General features: G+C 38.4%; 3 protein-coding genes across 4 annotated transcripts; 2 read left to right on the forward strand and 1 right to left on the reverse strand.

Annotated features, from left to right (window-relative positions):
• The first annotated feature begins 6810 nt into the window (after positions 1–6810).
• Positions 6811–13756, forward strand: LOC135667139 (uncharacterized). Its single transcript, XM_065178397.1, has 7 exons — positions 6811–7110; positions 7724–7870; positions 8271–8369; positions 9974–10165; positions 10319–10438; positions 12566–12637; positions 13322–13756. The coding sequence occupies exons 1-7, from the start codon at positions 6850–6852 to the stop codon at positions 13547–13549; spliced, it is 1119 nt and encodes a 372-aa protein (XP_065034469.1). The 5' UTR covers positions 6811–6849; the 3' UTR covers positions 13550–13756.
• A 658-nt stretch (positions 13757–14414) lies between these two features.
• Positions 14415–18096, forward strand: LOC103982787 (uncharacterized). Its single transcript, XM_009399813.3, has 8 exons — positions 14415–14696; positions 15019–15163; positions 15262–15430; positions 16362–16632; positions 16723–16988; positions 17085–17300; positions 17521–17629; positions 17740–18096. Exons 1-8 carry the CDS (start codon positions 14546–14548, stop codon positions 17805–17807), a joined length of 1395 nt encoding a protein of 464 aa, XP_009398088.1. The 5' UTR covers positions 14415–14545; the 3' UTR covers positions 17808–18096.
• A 436-nt stretch (positions 18097–18532) lies between these two features.
• Positions 18533–23165, reverse strand: LOC135667170 (transcription factor LHW-like). Of its 2 annotated transcripts, none has more exons than XM_065178399.1 (7): positions 22980–23165; positions 21043–21562; positions 19826–20964; positions 19632–19733; positions 19376–19528; positions 19176–19301; positions 18533–19082 (listed from the first exon to the last, which is right to left on the reverse strand). In XM_065178399.1, the coding sequence occupies exons 2-7, from the start codon at positions 21557–21559 to the stop codon at positions 18924–18926; spliced, it is 2196 nt and encodes a 731-aa protein (XP_065034471.1). In that variant the 5' UTR covers positions 21560–21562; positions 22980–23165; the 3' UTR covers positions 18533–18923. The 2 variants fall into 2 exon arrangements, with proteins under 2 accessions (XP_065034471.1, XP_065034470.1); XM_065178398.1 differs by having other exon boundaries at positions 21043–21617; positions 22980–23118.

Consider the following 23165-nt stretch of genomic DNA (forward strand, 5'->3'; position numbering starts at 1 on the left):
AAACTTAGAAATCCGAAACCGAGTCCGAAAATAAATTAAGGTTCTAACAAGAAATATCATATTTATCCTCCTATTTCCATTACAATCCGTAAAATGTCCTTAATGATTGATTCCTTTGATGTAATTGATAACTAGTAATGCATCAGATTTTATGAGGATCCTTCAAAGTTTGCTCTTTGTAATGTCTCTAGAATTGCTTTGCTTTCAGCTTGCTTAGCTCTATTTGCCACGCACTTTCCTTAAGGATAGGAAACACATCATCTTAGAGCTGCAGGTCTCATTCATTACCCATTATCAAATCCTCTACCCAGTTAAGCCTCATCCTATCGTCTACATCGACATGGATAGATCGTCTGTCGATAGAAATGTTAAAAGTCCAATTTTCATCAACATGACACATTGTTCCCACGGATGTCATTCACCATATTTAGCATTTATAAACATTAACTCAATTTATCATCAGTATTGAGAATGGGCAGATTTCTTTTAGCTCATTTGGTTCTCCAAATAGTCCGCAAATCACGCACACCCAACCTTCCCTTCCTTCTTTTGAGGAGGTAATCGTATCCCAACTAATCAAGTTAATCTTTCTCTTGAGGAAATCCATAAAATTTTTTGGATTCGAGATGTAGCTATTCCAGTATCTAAGAAGCCACTTTCCCTCCTTAGTTCCTAAGAATATATGAATTTGATGCTTTTTGATTGGCTCACAATGACTAGAAAATAGAATCTTCATGAGAAACCTGCTCATCATTGATATTAAAAATGGTAATTCTATCTTTAGCAGTCGTATCATGTAAGATGTTATTAATAACCTATTGGACAAAGATGAAAAGATAAGGAGGAGATTAGATTCCCTTGTCTAATATCTCTGTGTGTAGAATCACTTTAAGATCTTACTATTAATAAGAATATATGCTGAGATCTATTCAATTTGTGAGGAGAAAATTTTCATTTTGTTTATGGTTTCCTGGATGACCATTCAAGAAATCTTATTATAGATTTTTTTTAATTTTAGTTTGATAAGAATCAACAAGTATTTTCCTTTAGATCTTATTGTGCGAGTTAACTTCGTGATAATAAGTATATTATCGTAATATTATTTTCCAACATAAAAATAATTATTTCCTATCAATCGATCTTTCAAATTAATTTTTAATCCTATTAGTATGAACTTTGGTCAAGAACTTATATATCACATTGAAAAAAACAATGGGCCAATAATTTTCCACTTTAGAGTTATTGGTTTCTTTGGAATAAATGCCGTCAAAATGTGTGGGTTGACCAATAGAAAAGACCATCTCCTTTTTTCTCTTCTTTTTTGTCTTCTTCTTCTGCTACAAAGTATCTGTCATGATCATAAATGCCTTTATCTCATCTTTTCCCTTATCTCTCCAAGCTCAGGCGAACCCACTCCATCTTGAACTCATTCCTTCGCAGCATCAAAGACTAACACCAATAATTGCCAAGAAACCGAAACCAATTCATATGAATAAAATGCAATATATGGTGTAGGATAGTCATTTCCTGTGTTACATGTAAACCTTGTAAGGGGAACTCCAAATTGCTGGCTTCCCCTGTTTCTTCTCTTCTTTAGCTTTGGTTTACAGCATTAGAGTGTAATAAGTGAAGTTCTTTATGAAAAATCTGATGACTTTTGTTACCCATCCCACCATTTTATTATCTGAATTGGACATCAATCAATTTGTATATTTAATATTGATATCTTCTTTTAGATTTTTTTTTCCAAAGAAACTATGACTATAATCTTCCCTTCATTTTGCTGCTGGTCTCATAGTGGCAGCATTTTTTGATGTCAATTTGGTGTACAGAATAGCAGTCATTATTGTCTCATCATAAAATTTCTGTATGGTCCACTCCTACACACTATCATTTCATTAAATAAAAGAACATAATAGCATGGCAATTATTGAGCAAACCTGTGCTGAAGTTAAACTGGGGATGAACATGGTAAGTTAAACAGAATAAAGCATGTCTTTTTCCTTCAAGAAGATGACACATGGTCTGCACCTGCAGTTGCTTTTTCCCTTGAGGCCTCCATGATCATGTTTCTTCTGCAATATTAGTATGTTATTGGCACATATAGTTTTCTTCCTTGCAGGATCAGCTAGCAGACAAGATAAATATAGCCTCCTTGTAGCTGGGAGAGGACTTTGGAGAACACAGCCAAGAAAAGAGTTTGGCCTTCTCTATTCCTCCTTACTCTTCTCTTGGCTTCATTCCTTTCTTCACTAAATCCAAGAGTTGGCCAACTTCAACTTCCCTGCTCCTCTTTCCATTCCTAATTCATATATATCCAAGAGTGGCAAGCTTGTTCTCAACTCCCCTACCTCTCATCTTCTTCTTGCATAATTCTTTTCATCTTTCTTTCACACTCTAACTAGTTTGCCTCATTTTCTCTTTCCAAAAAAGAAAATTCAAGCTATTTTAGTAGATAAAAAGTAACCTACAGCTCAATCAAGCCTACTCATTTGGCTGCCTTCTGTGGTTTCATGCACATGTAACAAGAACATTTTGTGGTCCATCTAAACATCTTCATTCTTCCACTTACATAATTCTTTTCATCTTTCTTTCACCCTCTCTCTAGTTTGCCTCCTTTTCTTTTACCAAAAAAGAAAATTCAAACTATTTTAGTAGATGAACTACTACAGCTCAATCAAGCCTACTCATTTGTCTGCCTTGTGTGGTTCCATTCACATGTAATGAGAACATTTTGTGGTGCATCTAAACATATATGGCTTGCTTTTGTGATTAAAAAGGGAATCATAGTTGAATCAAATTTGGTTGAAACATATAACATATCAACCTGACAAACTGTGCCTGTGTAGAGCACATCCAGCCACTCACCAAGGCCTCTTCTGCATGTCTTTTCTCAGCAAGAGAATGAAAGTGGTGCAGAGGCAGCAACTGGTACCGATCACGGTGGTCCTTGACGGTGAAGATGGGACGGAAGTGACAACATCTAGTGGGTAAATGATGAGCCATCAAGATGATAGGGGTGCAAGTGTTCCTGCGGAAAGCTTGCTTCCTCTAAGCATCATGTTGTGCAGAAAAGGAGAGGCTTCCTAAGGTAGATGAAGACTCCGCTAGGGTTGGCCTTCTGCCAATAGAGTGAAAGTGTTTTGGGCGGTCAATAGGGCGTGTAGTGCTTATATGGTCTCAAATCAAAGGTTGACCTTGATTGTGATTCAAATGGCAGCACTGTGACCACTTTTCATCTCAGCGTCGTTGACTCTGCTTGCAGTAGCTGAGCATCTATGGGATTGTCAAAGCTCATGTCACATCGACAATGCATTTCCTGCAACACCGGATTGGCTGGAGAAGCCAGAGCAGTCCCACCATCATCCAAGAATATTCTTCCACTTGTAATCGGGATCGATCCTGACCGGCCATCTTAAGAATGGTGCTTGGATATGCTGTGCGGGAGGGAGAAGAAGACCTGCGTTGTGATGTGGAGTGGCTGCGACTCCTCTACAACACATACATCGCAAAGTCTTCTTGCATGCAAGTGAGTGCAACCTTCAGATACGACTAAATCACAAGGAGGTCATTATTGAGTTGCAGAGACACTTACGCTGTCATATGAACAATCATTGTCTCCAGAAAAATGGCATTTAAATACCCTAATAAGATCTCCTCTGAAATCCTCAAAACGAAAGCAATCTTCTTCCTCATGCATGGAAGTAAAATCTACAGTATTCGAGCAGTATCTTAATTCATGCCGTAAACAGCAACAAGCAAGATTTGAGAACAGTACCTTACATCCAACTTCAACTCACGTTAAGTTCATTCCAACACAAAGATCTGTAGCAGCCGATTGATTGCAGATAACTAAATAGATAGATGAAATACCATGCCAGAAGTCAATTACTAAGCTAGCTGAGAAAAGCTGAGCACTGGTGGAGATCTATGGAACTAAGGGCCAATTAAGTTTGATTTAGTAGGAACCTCTCTGATGCTCATTTCAGTCCAATAAAGGCAAGAATCGATACATAGATTGGGTGAAGGTATTTGTGCACACAAGGAAGAGGAGGAGGAGAGTCTCTACATATATAGATAGATGGATAGATAGATAGATAGATAGATGACCAGAAACCTATCATTAGTTGTGTCAACGCTTCTCCTTCTGCCATTGGATTCCTCGTGGAAAGGCCATGAACACTAGGTGGTCGAGCCACTGAAATATGGACGAATCTCTCATGGGCATTATGTCATGTATATATTTGGGGCAATCATTTCGACGCTAATCAATGAGAGGAGAGCAAAAAAGTGTTTTGGATCTTGAATCATACTTGAAAGTCACCTATTTATAGAATGAAATACAATAATATTTAGTTTGATTAACTCGGCTTCACGTATCGAATCTCAATCCCAATCCGCATGAAATATTAACTATGAAGCTTCATATATCGAGACCTAACTGGTATGAAACATTATATCACTGGCTATATGATGTCTTTCAAAAGTTTATTAGATAAGTTTTCGAACCATAGATCTAAGATAAGTACATTATTATGTTGAGTAGTCGTAGGACGAGTTGCGCTGCAATTCTTCAATGATTTCATATGTTTTTTTAGACAATCCAATGGTTTTATTGGAGGAATGTTATGTATAGATATATAAGATCTTAACTTTTATACCATAAGCATAAGACAATCCAATGGCTTAAACAAAATACAAGCATTTGATCAAGATAACAGAAGGAGAATGAACTGTTATAATTGTTGTAGCCTTCATGCCATATCTTAGAGTCACGGCTCGGTTTGTTCTCGATCGTGTGAAAGCATCCACATGTAATGTCTTGGGGGTTGATGAGGAGGAGGTCAGGTCAGGGTAGACATCTCTTGGACCGGCCCAATATGGGACTTGGAACTCTCCTTTGAAGGTACCTCCCCGTAAAGAAAATATCGATGTTGAGAGGGGAAATACTCGACTTGACTCGTTCGAAACTTAAGTTAATCTCAGAAGAATTTGAGAGTATTTTGTGGGTGTTTGAGGTCCGATCCCCTGACGTTGGCTAGGGGGCCAACCTTTATACCTGCGGTTGAGAGTTGGCCGTATGCGGTCCATTAATGATTGTCGATGCTTCGGGTGATCGGCCCATACATTTTGCACGGCATAGATCGACCTATATGGTTTTACGTGTCCTTGGACGATTCCATGCTGTGCGGTGTCATCTTGTATGACCCCGAGTAGTATGGGCATGATCCGTCATCTCGCAAGGGTCCGAAGTGCCATGTCGATGTGTGTGTGCTATATTGACTTTGAGGCTTGTCTGACATGACTATTAATTGATGATCATAAAATGATATCAGAATATGTTTTATCAATAATAACACTTTGTAATTCTTTTCTTGTGATAATTTGCATGCCTACAAAATTACCTAAAACACAGAGAAATACAGTTTAATTCCATCTGAAATATTGGGAGTTTCAGTAAACTTCAAAACTTTGGATCATGGTGTTAAGAAAATGTAAACTGTATGTACAGTAGACATAGAATGAATGGTGATGGAATCGAAGTCTTTTCATGTTTCAAAAGTCCTTGAAAAGATAGCCACCAAGTGACTGTTCTTACCTGTTGAGAAAGATGAAAACCATGGCCACCGAAAGTGATATCAACTCATTCCATGTATCCTAATATTTAATACAAGGGCCACTTTCTACTGTTGCATGTTCAGAAAGATCAAGAAAAATGGCCACGGCCACAGGTGGTGATGGAATCTCAACTCTTATCATGTTTCCTTGTCCTTGAGGGATCCTTTTTTGTCTTCGGTACCAAGTACTTATAACTGTGGAACCAAGCTATTGCTTTAGGGTTGATAACTCTTCTCTCTCTCTCTCTCTCTCTCTCTCTCTCTTATGTGCAGTTTCTGAGTTGATCAGGTTGAAGCAAACTTGTGCTATTGGCATACAAGTGTTATGACCAAGTCACACGTAACTCATCTTCAGTGGAGTCATGCGCTGTGTGCCACAAAGGTATGGCTAGCTATCAGTAGTGACTCCAAACTTGTACTGCACACCCGTAGAGAGAGAGACCTAAATATTAATTTCGACTCATGTTCATCAAAGTATTTAAGATTGTTGATAGATCTTGATCGGTACAGCCTGATGACCCCAAGGAGATGGCTAAACATAATTTTACTTTTTAACCTTTGATTAGTGTTGCAGTTGATTCTAGTAATTCAATCTGTAAGGTGACTCAAATTTAATCGTGATCCTTATCTTAAAAACATTATCGATAAGATACTTTGATGGATCCGTAAAATTTCTCTGATGCTTCAGTTAAATGAGAGATTCAAATGACTCGATAAATGATAATTATTTAAAGTGATTGATTTAGATTAAATGAGAGATAATTTGAAGTGATATGATATGATTTGTTGTGTGATGTGTATTGATGGTAGCGTATGTAAGAATATTTTATAGTGTGGTAAAGAGATGTGGAGAACTAAATTATGACAGATAGAATCGGAAGTATATATATATATATATATATATATATATATATATATATATATATATATATATATATATATATATATATATATATATATATATATATATATATATATATATATATATATATATATATATATATCTTGAATAGAACCCATATCATAAACATGTATTAGGGGGGTTGATCTGCTATAACTCGGCTAATTAAGACTAACCGATCCGAACCGAACCGAACCGAACCGGCGGGTCAAGAACGTCGTTGTGTGACTCGTTTTACTGAGTGGGCCGAATTAAACGGACCGGGCCGTCAATGGCGGTGCTTCTAAAGCACTTTAAGAGCCCGCTTCGGGAGGGAGGGCGAGCACCGCTATGTTTGCGATCCGAGGGTGTTGGTGGCGGCCGATAGTGTTGAGGAGCCGAACCTACTACGCGTCTCCCATGGCCGCTGCCAACGCTTCCAGGAACCCCGGGTCTCCCGCGGCCTTCTCCACCGGATCCCCAAGCCCTAATCGCAAGAGGGTCGGGACCCACAACGGCAGCTTCCACTGCGATGAGGCCCTCGGCTGCTTCTTGATTCGCCTAACTGAAAAGTTCTCCGGCGCCGAGGTCGTCCGAACTAGAGACTCCCAGGTGCGCTGTTCTTCGTTTGTTTTGTTCTCTTCGTTTCTGTCTTTAGGAAAATTGATGTCGACGGCACTTTTGCTCTTCGATTTTGAATTAGAAGAAGCTATAAGAAAAAATAAAAATAAAAGATAAGAAAAAGGAAGAAAGCACACAAAACGAGGAGTTTTTGAGCAACTTGTTGTACTTAGCTTCATCATTACTTATTCCAAATAGGTAAGTAAGAGATATGAACATTCCACCAGATTGGTTTCAGTTTAAGCTATGATGGTTCGACAGCAACAGTCTGAAATTTACTTAAATTGGAGGGTGTATTAGTTATAGTTTCGGTCCATATGGTTCAAATTAACATCCTAAAATTTATTAAAACTGGAGGGGAGTCTCAAGCTTTTGCTATACCGAGTGAGGGCACAGTAGGTGCTTGAGTTTGTCATTCTAATACTGTGGGCTACCACATTTAGGAATGGTTATAAAAGTGGCATTCTTATGTGCATAGAAACATCTGTTCATGCTTCTATCATCTACTTATCTTTGCTATTTCATTTTTCACAAAAGTCTTTCTCTTGGATTTCATATGGTAGAAAGGTATTTATTCTGTGTTAATATGTTTTACAATTTGCAGCTTCTTGAAACACTAGATGCAGTTCTCGATGTTGGTGGTGTTTATGATCCTATCCGAGACCGTTATGATCATCATCAAAACGGATTTAGCGAGGTTTTTGGCCATGGGTTCAACACCAAGCTTAGTAGTGCTGGACTTGTCTATAAGGTAGTATATATACATATTTATCTTTGCTGCCATAAAATTAACTCTTCCATTTAGATAAGTGTTGACTGGTACAAGGATTTAGATAAGTGTGTCAACTTCATATTTTGAGAAGGAATAAGGACTCATTGCTAGTTCCCTGCCCAATCAGGCTGTCATCCAGTGTGAAAGCATAAAATAGGCCACTTGGGCAAGCTGATCATGGGTGTCAGTTTAACAGATAAACTTGGATAGAAATTAGATACTGTTAGCTCTCACATAACTTGTCGGCCTTTGTGAGGACATCTGCTGTCATGCACTCAATGCTCTTCTTAATCTGATGAGCTATCTGTATATATGTGGTGTAATTTATCTTTTACAATGTTCCGGTTAATTTGATGTACTTTTACATTTTTAATTGCAGCATTATGGCAAGGAGATAATTGCAAAGGAGCTTCAGCTTGATGAGGGACACGAGAATGTACAACGCCTGTATCTTTCTGTGTACAAAAGCTTCGTTGAGGTACAATAGAATATTTACACGTTATTCTTCCTTGTCCCTTTTATACGTTTTGGATATCCTTGTTTTACTATCAAAGAAGGGTTATTGATTTTTATTAAGCAAATTATGGTTTCTACCAATTTTTAATGTTCTTGCTTCAGTGAACCAATGCTCTCTCTCTCTCTCTCTCTCTCTCTCTCTCTCTCTCTCTCTCCCCCCCCCTCCCTCCCTCCATGTGTGCATATCATTTGCAAAGCTTTGTGCTAGTAGATGTTGTGCTTTCTCTGTGGGTCAGATTGTGGTTGCACTTTCTGAATTATTAAATTAAAAATCCCCTTAAAGTATATTGTTCAATTGACTTTCATTCTGATTTCTTTACAAACATAAGCCCTTCTCTCTGTTGGCTAGGTTGGAAGATGATATAATGGGATGTAATTTAGATTATAATGAGCATCTTCTAGACAATCTATGTATCTGCATTAAACAAGGCAACATTTTTGAGTGCTTAAATGTCCTCAGGCAATATTGATACATGATTATAAAGCCAGGTTTTGAATACCGTACCATACTAATGTACTGATTAGCTGTCGGTATGATACATACTGAGCGTACCGATACATGATACACTAAAACATACCAATGTACTGCCTGTGTCAGTCCTATATCGGATCGGTCCATACCGAATGGTATAGTATGGTTTTGCAAACCATGTAAATATAATAATATTTCCAATGTTAGATCTTCATGATTCAAAGGTTGATAAGTTGCCATTCTTTCTCAGTGGAAAAAAGATATTGATGCATAAGTAGGTTCATCAATGAATTTGGAAAAATGGGCTTATCATTTCTGATGAAATAGCTTGATCAATTGATGTGCTGACAGATGAAAATATTATGGAAACAATACTTTTGACTGAGATTAGAGATTAGGTGTAGTAATCGGACCAAATGTCATGTACTTATAACTTTGTCCATTTTTACCAGGGGGGTTTAGAATTAGTTCCTGGTTGCATTCCAATTCATGACATGACTATAGTGACTGCTGATCTTGTACTGGATACTTGATGGCACAAGCATGCCCCTGGCAGTCCAGTTGATGTAAATTCTTGGTTCTGGTATTTTTGTAAAGAATTTGAAGATAACTAGTGCAAGCTCTTGAGGTTGTCATGTAGAATTGTATATAGTTGATTATGGATTTTATAAATCCCTATCTGAGCTACTTGCTGTTTTGCACTTGCACAGCCCTACATATGTTTTCATACTACTCTCGATTTGTGCAAAAATGATTATAATGTCTAAGAAATTCCTTCAGCATTTTGATCTTATGTAGTTGGTAGATTAATATTACAAGGTACTGTTTTGCTAGATGAAAATATTTTGCCACCAATTACAAATTAATAATTCTTATTTTCTAAAATTTACAGAATTTGACAGTTGGCCTGTAATTGATTTAGGTACTTCTTTCTGATATGCAAGTGTGATGTGCTTTGATTTAGATGAGTTTTTTACATTTTTCTTTTACTGTTTGAAGTTTACCTGTGTGTTATGCAGCTTTGCTCATAGTTGTTACGTGATTCTTGATTCATGATAAACTAATTTGTATTTTTTATTTCATACATTTTACAGGCAATTGATGCCATTGACAATGGAATCAATCAATATGACACAGATCAGCCTCCAAAGTATGTGAACAACACACATTTGTCTTCAAGAGTTGGTCGTCTAAATTTGGATTGGATGGATCCTGACCAGTCATCTGAGAAGGAGAATGCGGCTTTTCAGCAGGCAATGATGCTAGCTGGTGGTGAATTTTTGGAGGTTAAGTTCTGCTATCTTCTTGTCATGGGCACTATTTTTCGTCATCTAGATGCTTATATGTTGCCTTCTTTGATGATTCTTAACTTCTTCAGCAATTGTTGATAACTTGTTGGATGAATAACAAACCTTTTCCTTTCCTTCATATTTTGCCAGAGTGTTCGGTTTCATGTTAGATCATGGTTACCTGCAAGATCCATAGTTCTTGAATGTCTAGCCTCAAGATGCAACGTTGATCCCAGTGGTGAAATTATGGTTTTGGATAGATTTTGCCCTGTAAGTTTGTTAAGTTATTTTGTCTCAATTATAGCTTTGCTGGTTGCTATTTCATACTTGTGAGTCTTAATTATCCCTTTTTTGTGTTTAAAACTGATGTTTACCATCTGTGACATCACATTTTCAAACTTCAGTAAGTCTGAAGTTAGTTGAAAAACAATTCTTAAATACATAATTTGTCATCATCATGCTTGCTATAATATGGTTTTTGTTGATTATACAATTGCCTACCCTGAGCTGTAAATTTGATTTTGAGTTTTCCAACCAACACAAACATTGTGTTTGTAAACAAAGTGCTTAAGGTGTGATGGCATACTTGCATTCTGCATATATGAGGGCTTGCCAATATTTGTGTTGGGCTAGCACACTGTTTTTCTCAGTTGGTTTGCCTTCTTGTCTCAATCAGTCTCAATCAACATTTTACATGCATGCACACTGCTCCCACAGTTCCTGCATGGACTTCTGTAACTTTAAACCAGAGGGAGTAGTTTGATTCATCATTTTGAAAGCTACTCTAGGGAGATTTGGAGAATTGAAATTGCTAAAGCTTTTATAGCTGTCTGCAGCTTTTGGAGTTTGTTTACTCCAGAAAGTGGGACTTTTTCACGTCAAAGCACTTTAGTTTATGTTGAGTGATCTAGAGATGTAAATATGATCAGGCCTTTGAGATACCTTCCTTTCTTATTCTTGTGTAGAAATCTTCTATTACTTATGCAATTTCTCGACTCTAGTCTCACTGGATTGGATTTTATGTTGTCGCATTGATTCTTACCGAATTGGTGAGGGACCAGCTTTCAATTGATTGGTACAATGCAAAGCTTGCCTGTGCAGCCCTTTCAGAAGCATTTTACCCCCTTCCTTTGATTTAATCCAATTGATCAGCCTTGCTGCTGGTAAATCAAATCAGGTGCAACTATTGGGCTAAATGGCTCCAATTCGTCCTATTCACGTTAAAACTAATGCCCAGCAGAGAGCTAAGGTGTCCTTCTAGGTGTGAACTATGGGTCGAATTTAGATGCATGCAGACACAGCAGGAGGTGGATAAAGATTGGATCATTTTCTGAATTGAGTGAAAAAAGCAGAAAAATAGAACTATCAGGAAATTAACTGTGGTTTTACTTTGCTGAATAGTTTTAACCAAGTCATTTGGTTCGAAGTTCGAACCCAATGTGTTTAACTCAGGTGCGCCAGTTGAAATCCGAAGCTCCAGTTCAAATTCAAATGAGAGCCAACGGATTTAACTCAGGTCCCTCGGCTCAGGCATGCGCTTGGGTCGTGTCTAACCAAAACCCTCACCTGAGGGTTTCTGGAGGTGCTCGGTCCTCGCCTTGCCTTTCTCGAGTTCCTAGGTGAGCACGCCTTGATAACTATGCTTCCCATAATGAAATCCCCTTGACACTGATTTCACATATTCTTAAACTGGTCTAATTGGATTCTTTAAGATCATATGCCAGTTGTGGCTTGGTGCAAACCCAACCATCTGCGGTGCTTGTCAGATTGTTCACTGATTGACCCAACTTAAATTTAGACTGAACTGTCATGGACCTTGTCTGATGGGTCTGGCTGGGATCAAAATTTGTGGTAAATTGTGTAAGTCTTCTATGTGCCCATTGGACTAGCCTGATTTGGATAAATGTTGCTTTGCAGTATGTTTATGTATAAATTTAATTAAGAACACCTGAGAATTAGAATATCTACATGGTGGAACTTGTGAGAGTAGTATCCAGATTCATCTGCATCTGAATGACCAGCTCATGCTCAGTCTGTTCATGCATTGCAGTCAAAATTTTCATTGGTTGATCTTGGTCTCAGCAGCTTGATTTAGGCTAATCTCCTTGGTATTTGTTTTAACATGAGTTGGATATTGAATGTTGGTTTAAGAGATGACCTAGTTGCCTGGACCAACTTAATACAGATGATGATGAATGATTATGAGCAGCTGATGTCTACTGAGAATATGATCTTTATGGTAAACTAGTGTGCAACTTTGTAATGAGTTATGTTGTTTGTTTGTGTCTTCAATCCTGTGACAATCGACTCTGTTGCTTAGTTGTTTTTATGGAGCTTCCGAGAACTTGGATGTTAATTATACTGATTGTTTTGCTATTTACTCTTATCTTGTTGCAGTGGAAACTTCATTTATTTGAGCTTGAGAAGGAACTGAAAATCGATCCTCTGATTAAATATGTAATTTTTCAGGTATGTCTTTTTATACTTTCTCCTTACAGCAAAAGATTTGATATAGTTTGAGTTATCAGCATGATGCCAGGTTGGCTGGCTTATTCATAATTTCAGGAGTCTTGTTAAAAAATTTGACATTCTAGTAGACATCTTCACATTTGTGGAGCTGTTAGACATGCCTGTAGACTTTGATTTCCAAAATGAATATATCTTGTTGGTCTTGCTTGGTGCTGTTGAATGAGAGTTGGTTAAATAAAAAAAAATACAAAAAAAATTATTACTTTAAACGATATACATGATGCTCACATGTGAACTCGAACCCGAGCAACAATGCACTAACCAATCGGATGTCTCAGTAGAGACAAACTTGGTTAAAAAATGTTTGGAATATTACACTTGGACTAAATAGGTCACTAAATGTGATATTGACGTAAACTCCATGAGCAAAAGTTATCTTTTATGATGCATTTAAATAGAAGCCAGTTTCGTCTTGGATCCCTATAAAGACCATCCTGTGTTGGTCTCTTGAATTAAAGGCTACAGATTATTCAGTTCCTTGAATTTTATGAGGCACATGATACACTTTGCTTTAAAATATTTATAGATATGTCAAATTACCGTCATTATTTCTGCAGACAATCATAATGCCCCTCTGCCACAAAATCTGTTGCCTAAACATGTTTTTGGATCTTTAATTTATAGGATGAAAGGAGTAAGAGTTGGCGAGTCCAAGCTGTGGCGGTTTCTCCAGACATGTTCGAGAGCCGAAGGCCCCTCCCACTGCCTTGGAGGGGCTTGAGAGATGATGAGCTTTCAGAAAAGTCTGGCATTCCTGGTTGTGTCTTTGTCCATATGGGTGGATTCATCGGCGGAAATCAAACTTACGATGGAGCTTTGGCTATGGCGAGAACTGCTCTTGGATCATATTGATCGAGCAGTTTTGTTCAAAGTCAAGACTAATGTGATCTCGTCAGAAGGCCAACCTAATACGCCTTCATCTTAAATTTTCTCCGAGCATTTTTTTTCTTTACAAAAACTTTTGAATTGTAAAATGGTCCATTTAAGCCACATGCCCAGACATTAAAGCATTAGGTGTTTACTGTCTTTGAGAATTAATTATGGAGCAGTTGGTTTTAAGATTTGAGAAGCATTAGTAATTGTTTTGGAAGTTCGATAATGACGTTTATTCGGTACTTTATGGTTATCTTTTTATATTATCTATCTTCAGCTTTTCTAGTCATAAAACCTACAACTTCGATAAGATGTATTGATTGCATATTAGATGTTCGTACAAATAATGATTTACTCGTGGAGTAGTTGGTTTTAAGATTCGAGAAGCACTAGTAATTGTTTTGGAACTTTGATAATGATGTTTATTTGGTTATTTATGGTTATCATCTTATATTATCGATCTTCAGCTTTTATATAGTCGGTAAGATGTAATAAATTGATTGCATATTATATGTTCGTATAAATAATGATTTAAAACTTGGGTGACATTCCCTAAATATTCCGTACAAATAATGATAAATAATATCTGTTTATATTATTATCCTTTCATTATGGACTTGAAAATGCGAGTCTCCATTATCCAAAGAACAGTTGAAGTCGTCCATGTCGAGTCATCTCAATAGGTTTTAGATGAGGATAACAAAGCATTAATATTCTATCAAATACGTAATATATTATTATATCATGAAAATAATATGTATAAACAATATGTAATTGTTTTTATTGCACAAACATTATTAGCTCGAATACCGTTAAATAGTTATGATGCTATTTGTCATGGATTGGGCGTGACCAGCGTTTCCGCTACCATAGTAACGACATGAGCACCTTGTAAGCCCATCGCTTGGCTCGCATTCCCCCTCTCCAAACTTTTGAGCGGAGGAAGCCGAAGAAGAAGAAGAGGAGGAAGGAACGATGGAGGTGTTCTACTACGTGGTGTTCGGCGGGCTCGCCGCAGTGGCGGCGGTGATGGAGCTAAGCAAGACGAGCAAAGACCGGATCGCCACCTCCTCCGCATTCAATGCCTTCAAGAACAACTACTGCCTCGTCTATTCCCTCATGATGGGTTCGTCCACCCTCCCCTTGGATCTTGCATCTAATCCCCGAAACATTGACACCGGGATCGGAAAGCTTCTTTAGACTTCTCGATTTCGTTCTTTTCTTTCGGTTCTCACGCTTGCTCAATCTGTGGCCATGTGGTTTCTTGCGCGGTGTTCGATGTTATGGCGCTGCAGGATCTTGATCGCTTATTGTTATCGGATAGCAATTAGGATCATCTGGACTTCGCCGATCTTGTTATCGGATGATATCGGCTTCAATTGCCGGTTAAATTGTGCATGTCAGACCGGCAATTGGACTAATCTTGATCTTGATTTGGTTGTTTTCAGCCGGTGATTGGATGCAGGGTCCTTACGTCTACTATCTCTACAGTCAGTATGGCTTCGACAAGGGAGACATCGGGCAGCTCTTCATTGCAGGATTTGGATCTTCTATGCTGTTCGGGACGATCGTTGGATCTTTGGCTGACAAACGGTGAAACTTTTCTTGTCGATTCTTTTGCCCTTTTTTTCCCTCATCAATTACTCGAGTTCTTTATGAATAACGTCGGGGAATGCTTCAATCGGATGCAGCGGTCGGAAGAGGGCCTGCATCACCTACTGCATAACCTACATTCTAAGCTGCATCACGAAGCATTCTCCACAATACAAAGTTTTGCTGTTGGGTCGAATACTGGGAGGGATTGCTACGTCGCTGCTCTTCTCGGCTTTCGAGTCATGGCTTGTTGCAGAGCATAACAAGGTGAGGATGACCAACTACTAACTAAGCGTTAAGGTTGTGTCGCTCTAGTTTTACAGGATATACTCAGGTTTTGCTGAAAGCTGAAACTATTCATAAGATGATGTGTTGATTTTGTAGGAATGTGATACACATGCCTATTTGTCTCTTCCAAGGAAACTTGCCATTCTCAGATGCAGTAGACATGGCTCTCTTTTTATATTCTTTTCTATAAGATATCCTTATACATGAACACACTCTCACTTATTGGACATGATCCTTCCTTTTTTGTTCTTTTAGATTTGTTTTCACAAATTTCATGTCGTTGGGATATTACACTGTTGTTGTTCGATTAGCAGTTTTCACATGTCACATTGATGAAAAGTAGGAAATTGTTATCACCCAAAGTAGGTAGCAGAAACTATTCTATGAAAATGAACTCATTTGTCATTGAGTCACAATTGTCTATGGATCCTTGAAAAGAAATTCATTTTTTTCCTTGCTATCCAAAGAGTTCTTTATGCGTATCTGCAGAAGTACCCTAATGGTTAAAACATAGTGTGATCAATCAGAGGTCAAGACTTTGAATCCAATAAGCATCATGAATCATATCTACTATTTTTGTTCCAGATTTAATGAAATGACTTCTAGATCCAACTGTTTCCAGTATCATAGGTGATGTAAAACCAGGAGAAATACCTCAAATGCAATCAGAAGAATAAGAATGAACATTTTGCAGCGGTTAAGGTACAGAATCTGACTAGGCTTTTTGTTATAGGATGCCTATGAAATCAATTTTCTTGTTTTGTGTGCAAGATATGAATTGACATCCCCAGAACGGGATCCAAACTGCTGATCCATTAGAATAACTAGAGGCACTACTACACAGGAAATTTGTGTAATGGCAAAGTTTACGAGTTCATGTTCTGATGAAGTGGTTGTTTCACTTCCGCAGAGAGGTTTTGATCCACAGTGGTTGTCAGTGACTTTCTCAAAGGCTATATTTCTTGGCAATGGTCTTATCGCCATTGTTTCTGGACTTTTTGCCAATTTATTGGCTGATAACTTAGGATTTGGTCCCGTGGCTCCATTTGATGCTGCTGCATGCTTACTTGGCATAGGCATGGCCATCATCTTGTCATCATGGGGTGAAAACTATGGAGACCCTTCTAATAGCAAGGACTTGATTACACAGTTCAAGGGTGCTGCTGTGGCCATCGCTGCTGGTAAGTGTGTTATATAACTTATACTGGCAACAAAAGAATACCTCTTGATTCAAGGCCCATCATTTGTTGACATTATTGTGCTTATAACAGATGAGATAATTGCTTTGCTGGGTGCAATACAATCACTTTTTGAAGGTTCTATGTACACCTTTGTGTTCTTGTGGACTCCTGCTTTGAGCCCAAATGATCAGGATATACCTCATGGCTTTATTTTTGCCACGCTCATGTTGTCTTCAATGTTGGGAAGCTCCATAGCATCTAGGCTAATGGCCCGTTCCACTCTTAGAGTCGAATTTTATATGCAGATTGTCTTTGCAGTCTCTGCCTTCACTCTACTGCTTCCCCTCATCTCTAACGTAAGACTCCTGCTTGGTTGTGCTAATTTGATAGTCCTTGTGCTTTCCTTTTGTGGTCTGTCAGTATGTGACTTCAATGCTAATAATGCTAAACAGTTCTTTGTAGCTCCTTCTACCGTGAAAGGTGGCAGCATATCTTTTAGTGGTTGTGTCCAACTCCTTGGTTTCTGTGTCTTTGAGGCCTGTATTGGCATATTTTGGCCATCAATGATGAAGATGAGATCCCAATACATTCCTGAGGAGTCCAGGAGCACAATTATGAACTTCTTTCGCATCCCCCTCAACATTTTTGTGTGTATCATACTCTATAACGTAAGTATCAAAACTTTACACTCAGATATATCCTGTTATAATGAATTTAAAGTGATTATTTGACAGCGTAATATGAAAAGATGAAAGTTTCTAGTTATCGTTGCTGTATTAGTTGCATCATAATTGCATTTGCAAATAAAGGAGAACCATTGCTATGTTATTATGCATGAGAAAACTATGTCCGCAAATGCCTAACTTTTGTTTTTATGCTGGTTTAAAGGTAAATGCTTTCCCAATCAGTATCATGTTTGGGATGTGCTCTATTTTCCTTTTCATGGCCTCGGTCTTGCAAAGGCGGCTCATGGTGGTTGCTGAGACCCACAAATCAAGTAATATACATTCATCGGTTGTGTATGATCATGAATTTTTCTAAACCAATCTTTTTGATTGGCCAATTTTTGCCATGCAAAATTTTCACCGTGGATAATTTCTTCTGCAGAGCCACATGATTGGACAACTCTGAAGGAGAAGGATAGTGAATCAGACATGCTGAGTATCCAGATCTAGATGAGCATTCAACCGAAGGTAATACCTTTGAAAGATACCTGAAACCAACTGAACTTCTCTCATCAAACCAAAGAAAAAAAAAAAGCAAAGAACTTGATGGCATTGGGCAGATACTTGGGAGGTATCCGCACAATAGAGGAAATGCTGTCTTTGGTTCTCTACTTGCAGTAACATAGCTTAGATGTATAGGGCTATTCACGCTAAGTAAAGCTGACCTAATGGGGTCATTCATTTGTCACTCATTCTATCTCCTAATTGTAATGTGGTGGAGACATTTTGGGATGCTTCAGTCTGTTTCTCGAGTAGTCATTCAGTACTTTGTGTCTGTTGCCAATGTTGGCCATTTTAGTTAAACGAAAAAAGAAATATTTTTTTTGTGGAAAATTTTAAACGATTGAAGGAACTTAATACTCAGATCACCATTTCCGTTTGCATAAGTGCATGCAAATATGTTATTACTTAAAAAGAAGGAAAAACTGTTTAAAGTATTGACATTTGTTGATGCATGCATCAGAAAATCTTATGTAGCCGCACGATGAATTGTTTGGATTGCATTTGTTCCTATCTTTGCACGCATAAGAGGGATTCCAATCTTGTTCATTGATGTCAAACACTGTAGACACTTTCACTGCTTAATAATCACACCAAGGAACATATAATACCCATAATTTGGTGAATGTAGGAATAAGCCAGCTAACAGCACTGAAATTGAGCACACGATCACATGTTCAAGACCAAATTCTATAGTTCCAACAGGTTATGTTAATAACTAAAGGACAGAGACTTGACAACTTTACATGGTTAGAACAAATAAATAAGACAGTTGCACCTGACCGACATTTTTTGTGCACACATGATGCCGTTGCCAAATCTATGAACCACACCTTCAAGCCTAGACATTCAATCGCTGCACATGTATCACCACAAACCTCCTATCTATCTTCTGTGGCATCCATGTCTGGCTGCCTTCCTCAACATTGAATGGTCATGCATCCCTAATCATGCGCCATCCTGAAGGCAGGACGCTCATCTCCAAAACTTCAAATGCTGCACTTGAGATACATCTAGCTTCAAGCATTTATAGAACTAATGGATCACTGCAATCTGTCGGATAAACTAACTGGAATAGACAGGAGATTGATGATGACTTGGGAACATCGGAGCTCCTTTGTTAACGACCTTAGTTGCCAGATCACCAGATCGCAAACAGCTGTTTTGTTGTAGAAGTTGAATGAGTGACAGAAATATATCCATTCTAGTCACCTCCCGGTTTGCCTACAGTGGAATAGAATCATAGTTGTCACTAATGAACATGCAATATATAGAACATGTAAAAGTTTATTTGTTCTTGCTTCAGGTGAAACCTACCTCAACCAAGAACCTCGCCCATATTTTACATTCACGAATTTCCATTACACCCTTTAATATTATCAAGCCGAATCCACGTATGATATCTGCTATCTCAAGAAAGAGTCCTCGGTCTTCACACACCATCTGCCGGACACAATATGTCCAGTTCTCAGATACTTGCAATTAGAACTTAGAATTTTGCTTTCAATGATATTTACCTCAACTAGCATTTGGCCAGAGGGTGTGAGATCCTCAACTATTATTGGGCAGACCATGGTTTGCCCTGCAACTTCATATGCCCACGTTGCACCACCACCACTGGCACCACCAGGATTGTCCTTTAAAACAACACCACTCTGCTCACTGATAATCTACAAATTTCACATGATGAATCAAAGAGGGAACAAAAAGACATGTGTATCAACACTGCTCTGCAGCATATATATCTAAAATAATAATATAACTAGTTTGTACCTTGGGCTCATCAGCTTGTTTGAGCTTGTCTGCGTACTTGGTGACACTTTGCAAAAATAGCATATGTTTGATTGTTTTGTCCAACAAAGCATCAATGCTACACTGTAAGTACAAGAGAAAGCTATATGATGAAAAAAATGAAGTCAAAATTTCAGGAAATTTGAAAAAAGAAAAAGAAAAAAAGTGAGGTATACCTTTGCACCATTAGGCACAATCTCTCTTAACTCATTCAGGCGATCTTGTATCTGCTGACGATCTTTTGGCCTTGGCCGAGTACTTTCACCAGGTCTTGCCCTTTTCTTAACCTTTGCAGCTTCTTCAGGCTTCTTGGACTGACTCAGCACAGAACTCTCTGTGTTTATACTGCAGCTATCATCAATCCATAAGCGTATGTTGGAATTTGACGGTGCTTGTTTCACAGATCCATGAACAATCTCAGGGTTACAATGAGGCAACAGCACATCAGATGCACCGTTCATGAAAGGAGCACATACCGAAGGAACCTGATTCATGTACACCGAAGGACCACCCACACTAGTAGAAAATTGATGCTCCAAATTAAGACCAGAAATAGGATTAGCACTAGATCTATAAGCGGAAGTTTTACTAAAATGGTCACCAGCTATAGCATCCAATAATTGTTGAAGACCAGACTCTGAGAAAAGCCCTTTATCAGTGGCATGAATTGAGCCCGTCTCCATTGCTGAGTAGCAATCTGAAATACCAGCACTCATATCTGAACAACTGTTATGGCCAACTGGCATTGTTACACCATCCCACAATTCTTGCACAAGGCTGTTTGCCCTCATATTTAACTCCATGCCATTAAACTGGTCATTATCAGAAAGTAGTTGAGTGGGTGGTATTGAAGAATTCTCCTTACTTTTACTTTCTAACACCAGCGAATTAACTGCAGCTAAAATGGAGTTCTCAGCTTGCTTCACATTTATCCCGGTAACCATGTTGCAGCTACTCTTATCACCTTCAGACAAGCACGATGACACAGACATCACATCGAGCACACTCTGATTGATTTGCATGGCCGCATCATCCATAACATGCTCAGGTTGTTGATCACATAGGCGAGTCACAGGGACATCTTCAGGATGGAACAATGAAGAACTTTCAGGTGTCAAGTCTGGATGATTAGTGACAAAATCATTTAGATATTCTGACTCAAAAGAGTGCATTAGGCCAGAAGGTTTTCCACAAGATAGATCGCTCGAAGGCAAATGTAACCTCTCTGCACCATAAATGAAAGCTTTGACAACCTCCGAAGATTCTGCTTTATTAATGGAATCATGCAATGCAAATTTGCTAGATGATGGAGCATCTGCACAAAATTCATCAAATATAATCATACTGTGAAAAGGGAAACTTGAAATTGAATGAAATAAGTGAATCCTCATACCGGATGACAGCCCTTGCTCCATCATTGGAAAAGTAATAATGCTGTTGGAGCAATTACCAGTCTTCAAGTATGTTGCACCTGAATTTTGTGGACGATGGGAGATAGATAGCAATTTGGTGTTAGGTGAAACCTGAACTTGAGCTTGGAGAGTGGAAGTGTTGTGTTGTTCTGTGAAATAAAATGAGGAATCTCTACTCATGATGGGTGTCTTCTGTAATGAGTTGCAGAAATCCCTAGAAGCACCAATGGAACAAGAAGTTGGAATCATGCTGCCTTTATGAGAACCAGAACCATGATACGATCCCAGATAGAATATACTGGGAGACTGAACTGGTCCTCCAGTGGGATCCAAGTTAGTCAACTGTTCACCACAGGCTTCATGGAATGTGTCAGTGTTGTGATAACAGGAATAAGCATCTCCAGAAGAACTCGTAAGACCAAATGCTCCATGCTGATAATGAACATCCATTGTTTCATGAGCATCTACATATTGGAAATCTCCAGCTGCACCTTCCATTAGCTGAAATGAAAACTTGGCTTGATCAGAACTCTTAACTTTCAGGAATATGTTATGCCTGTACCAGAGTGAATCATATTATCAGCATCAGACATGATTAAAATTATGTTTTTAAGACATGCTTCAATACATAGGAAGAAAAGGAGAGAGGCACTTTGGCTTTAACTTGTATTCATTGGCCTCTGTTATCTCTTTAATTTTGTCTTTGTCATTGAGACATCCATAAGGTCCGTGACAAAACTTGAAGACAAGCAACCAATCACACATATATTACAGCCTCCTTAAATGTAGAACCAAGAAGACAGACGAGAAACGACAATTGATCAGGAAACAGAAGTATAGTTCCACTCAGATTTTGAGCAAGAACTACTACAAGCATGATAGTAATGGCATATATACTTTCACTTGCAACTGCTCCAAGATTCTTTCTCCATGGCAAGAAATAGAAGACGTTGGCAAGTCTGAAAGAACAACTATTTCTGTAACTACTAGACATAGATTGTTAGTCAATTTGAATTATCACAAAGCTTAATCCACAAGTAACAAGAACCTACTGAACGGATATATATCCAGACAAAATCTAGTAAATCCAGGTGGGCATTATCTAAACCACCTAGTATCTCAAAATAATATGAAGAGCACTTGAAAGCTAAATATTTGCTAAACGAGGAAACACACTAACATTAGTCCTGGAGAATCAAGCCAGAAATACACTTTATTATCCAAAAAAAATGTACTCGTCAAGGACTTACGCCAAGTATGACAAAAAATACTGAACTAAATTATGGTTCCAAAAAAAGAGAACACACACAATCATAAAATTAAGAAAAGAGTAATCCAAATACACAAAGCCATATTTACAGCTGATAGTTACCCTTCTCCGACAATGTCTGTTAGATCTGGAATTTTGAAGGAAAATTAGTGATGGCTGAGGTGCAAGAAAATACTTTTCTGGCATGACAAGAACCTACGGCTTCAGGAAGAACCACAATGTTTTGTCTCACTGTTGCCGGGGAAATAAATAAAAACCTTTTACCAGGGAGAGCATTTTTTTATTGTATTAGAAAGAGGAAAGCCATTTATGAAGCGTAAAGCAAACAAGATTTTAGCGGATAAGGAATATTCTCTTTCAATCATCATTCTCTAAACCAAAACATGTAATAAGCATCGATCAAGACAAATGTTGAACAGTACTTGAAGAGGATCAATTTTCACTTGAAGCTCTTTTCCGTTCACGTCATCCTCCAACAGTTTGGGGACTTGGTAGACAGAATGTACAAGAGAAGAAACGAGCCAAACCCAAGGAAGCTCACATCAGTATTTAGCACAAGAATACAAAGATTCGTCGAGACACGGCAAAAGATGACTCGAAAAGATTCCAAATTTAGGGATCGAGTACAATACAAGAACTGGTAGTTACCTGGAATATTGGCGGTCGAGGAACTAGACCAGAGCTCGCACCACCACGGCTCCGCAAGCGCCTACCTCCACCGCCTTTTCCTCACAGGGTAGAGAGCACCAGAAGCGAATAGTGGGCAACGAAAACCCTAAAGCTTTCGCCTTTGGAGCTCACACTCTCTCTTCCGCGCCCGCTCTCGGTTTCTCT

Source organism: Musa acuminata, chromosome BXJ1-4 (genome assembly GCF_036884655.1).
Source record: "Musa acuminata AAA Group cultivar baxijiao chromosome BXJ1-4, Cavendish_Baxijiao_AAA, whole genome shotgun sequence".
NCBI classification, from domain to species: domain Eukaryota; kingdom Viridiplantae; phylum Streptophyta; class Magnoliopsida; order Zingiberales; family Musaceae; genus Musa; species Musa acuminata.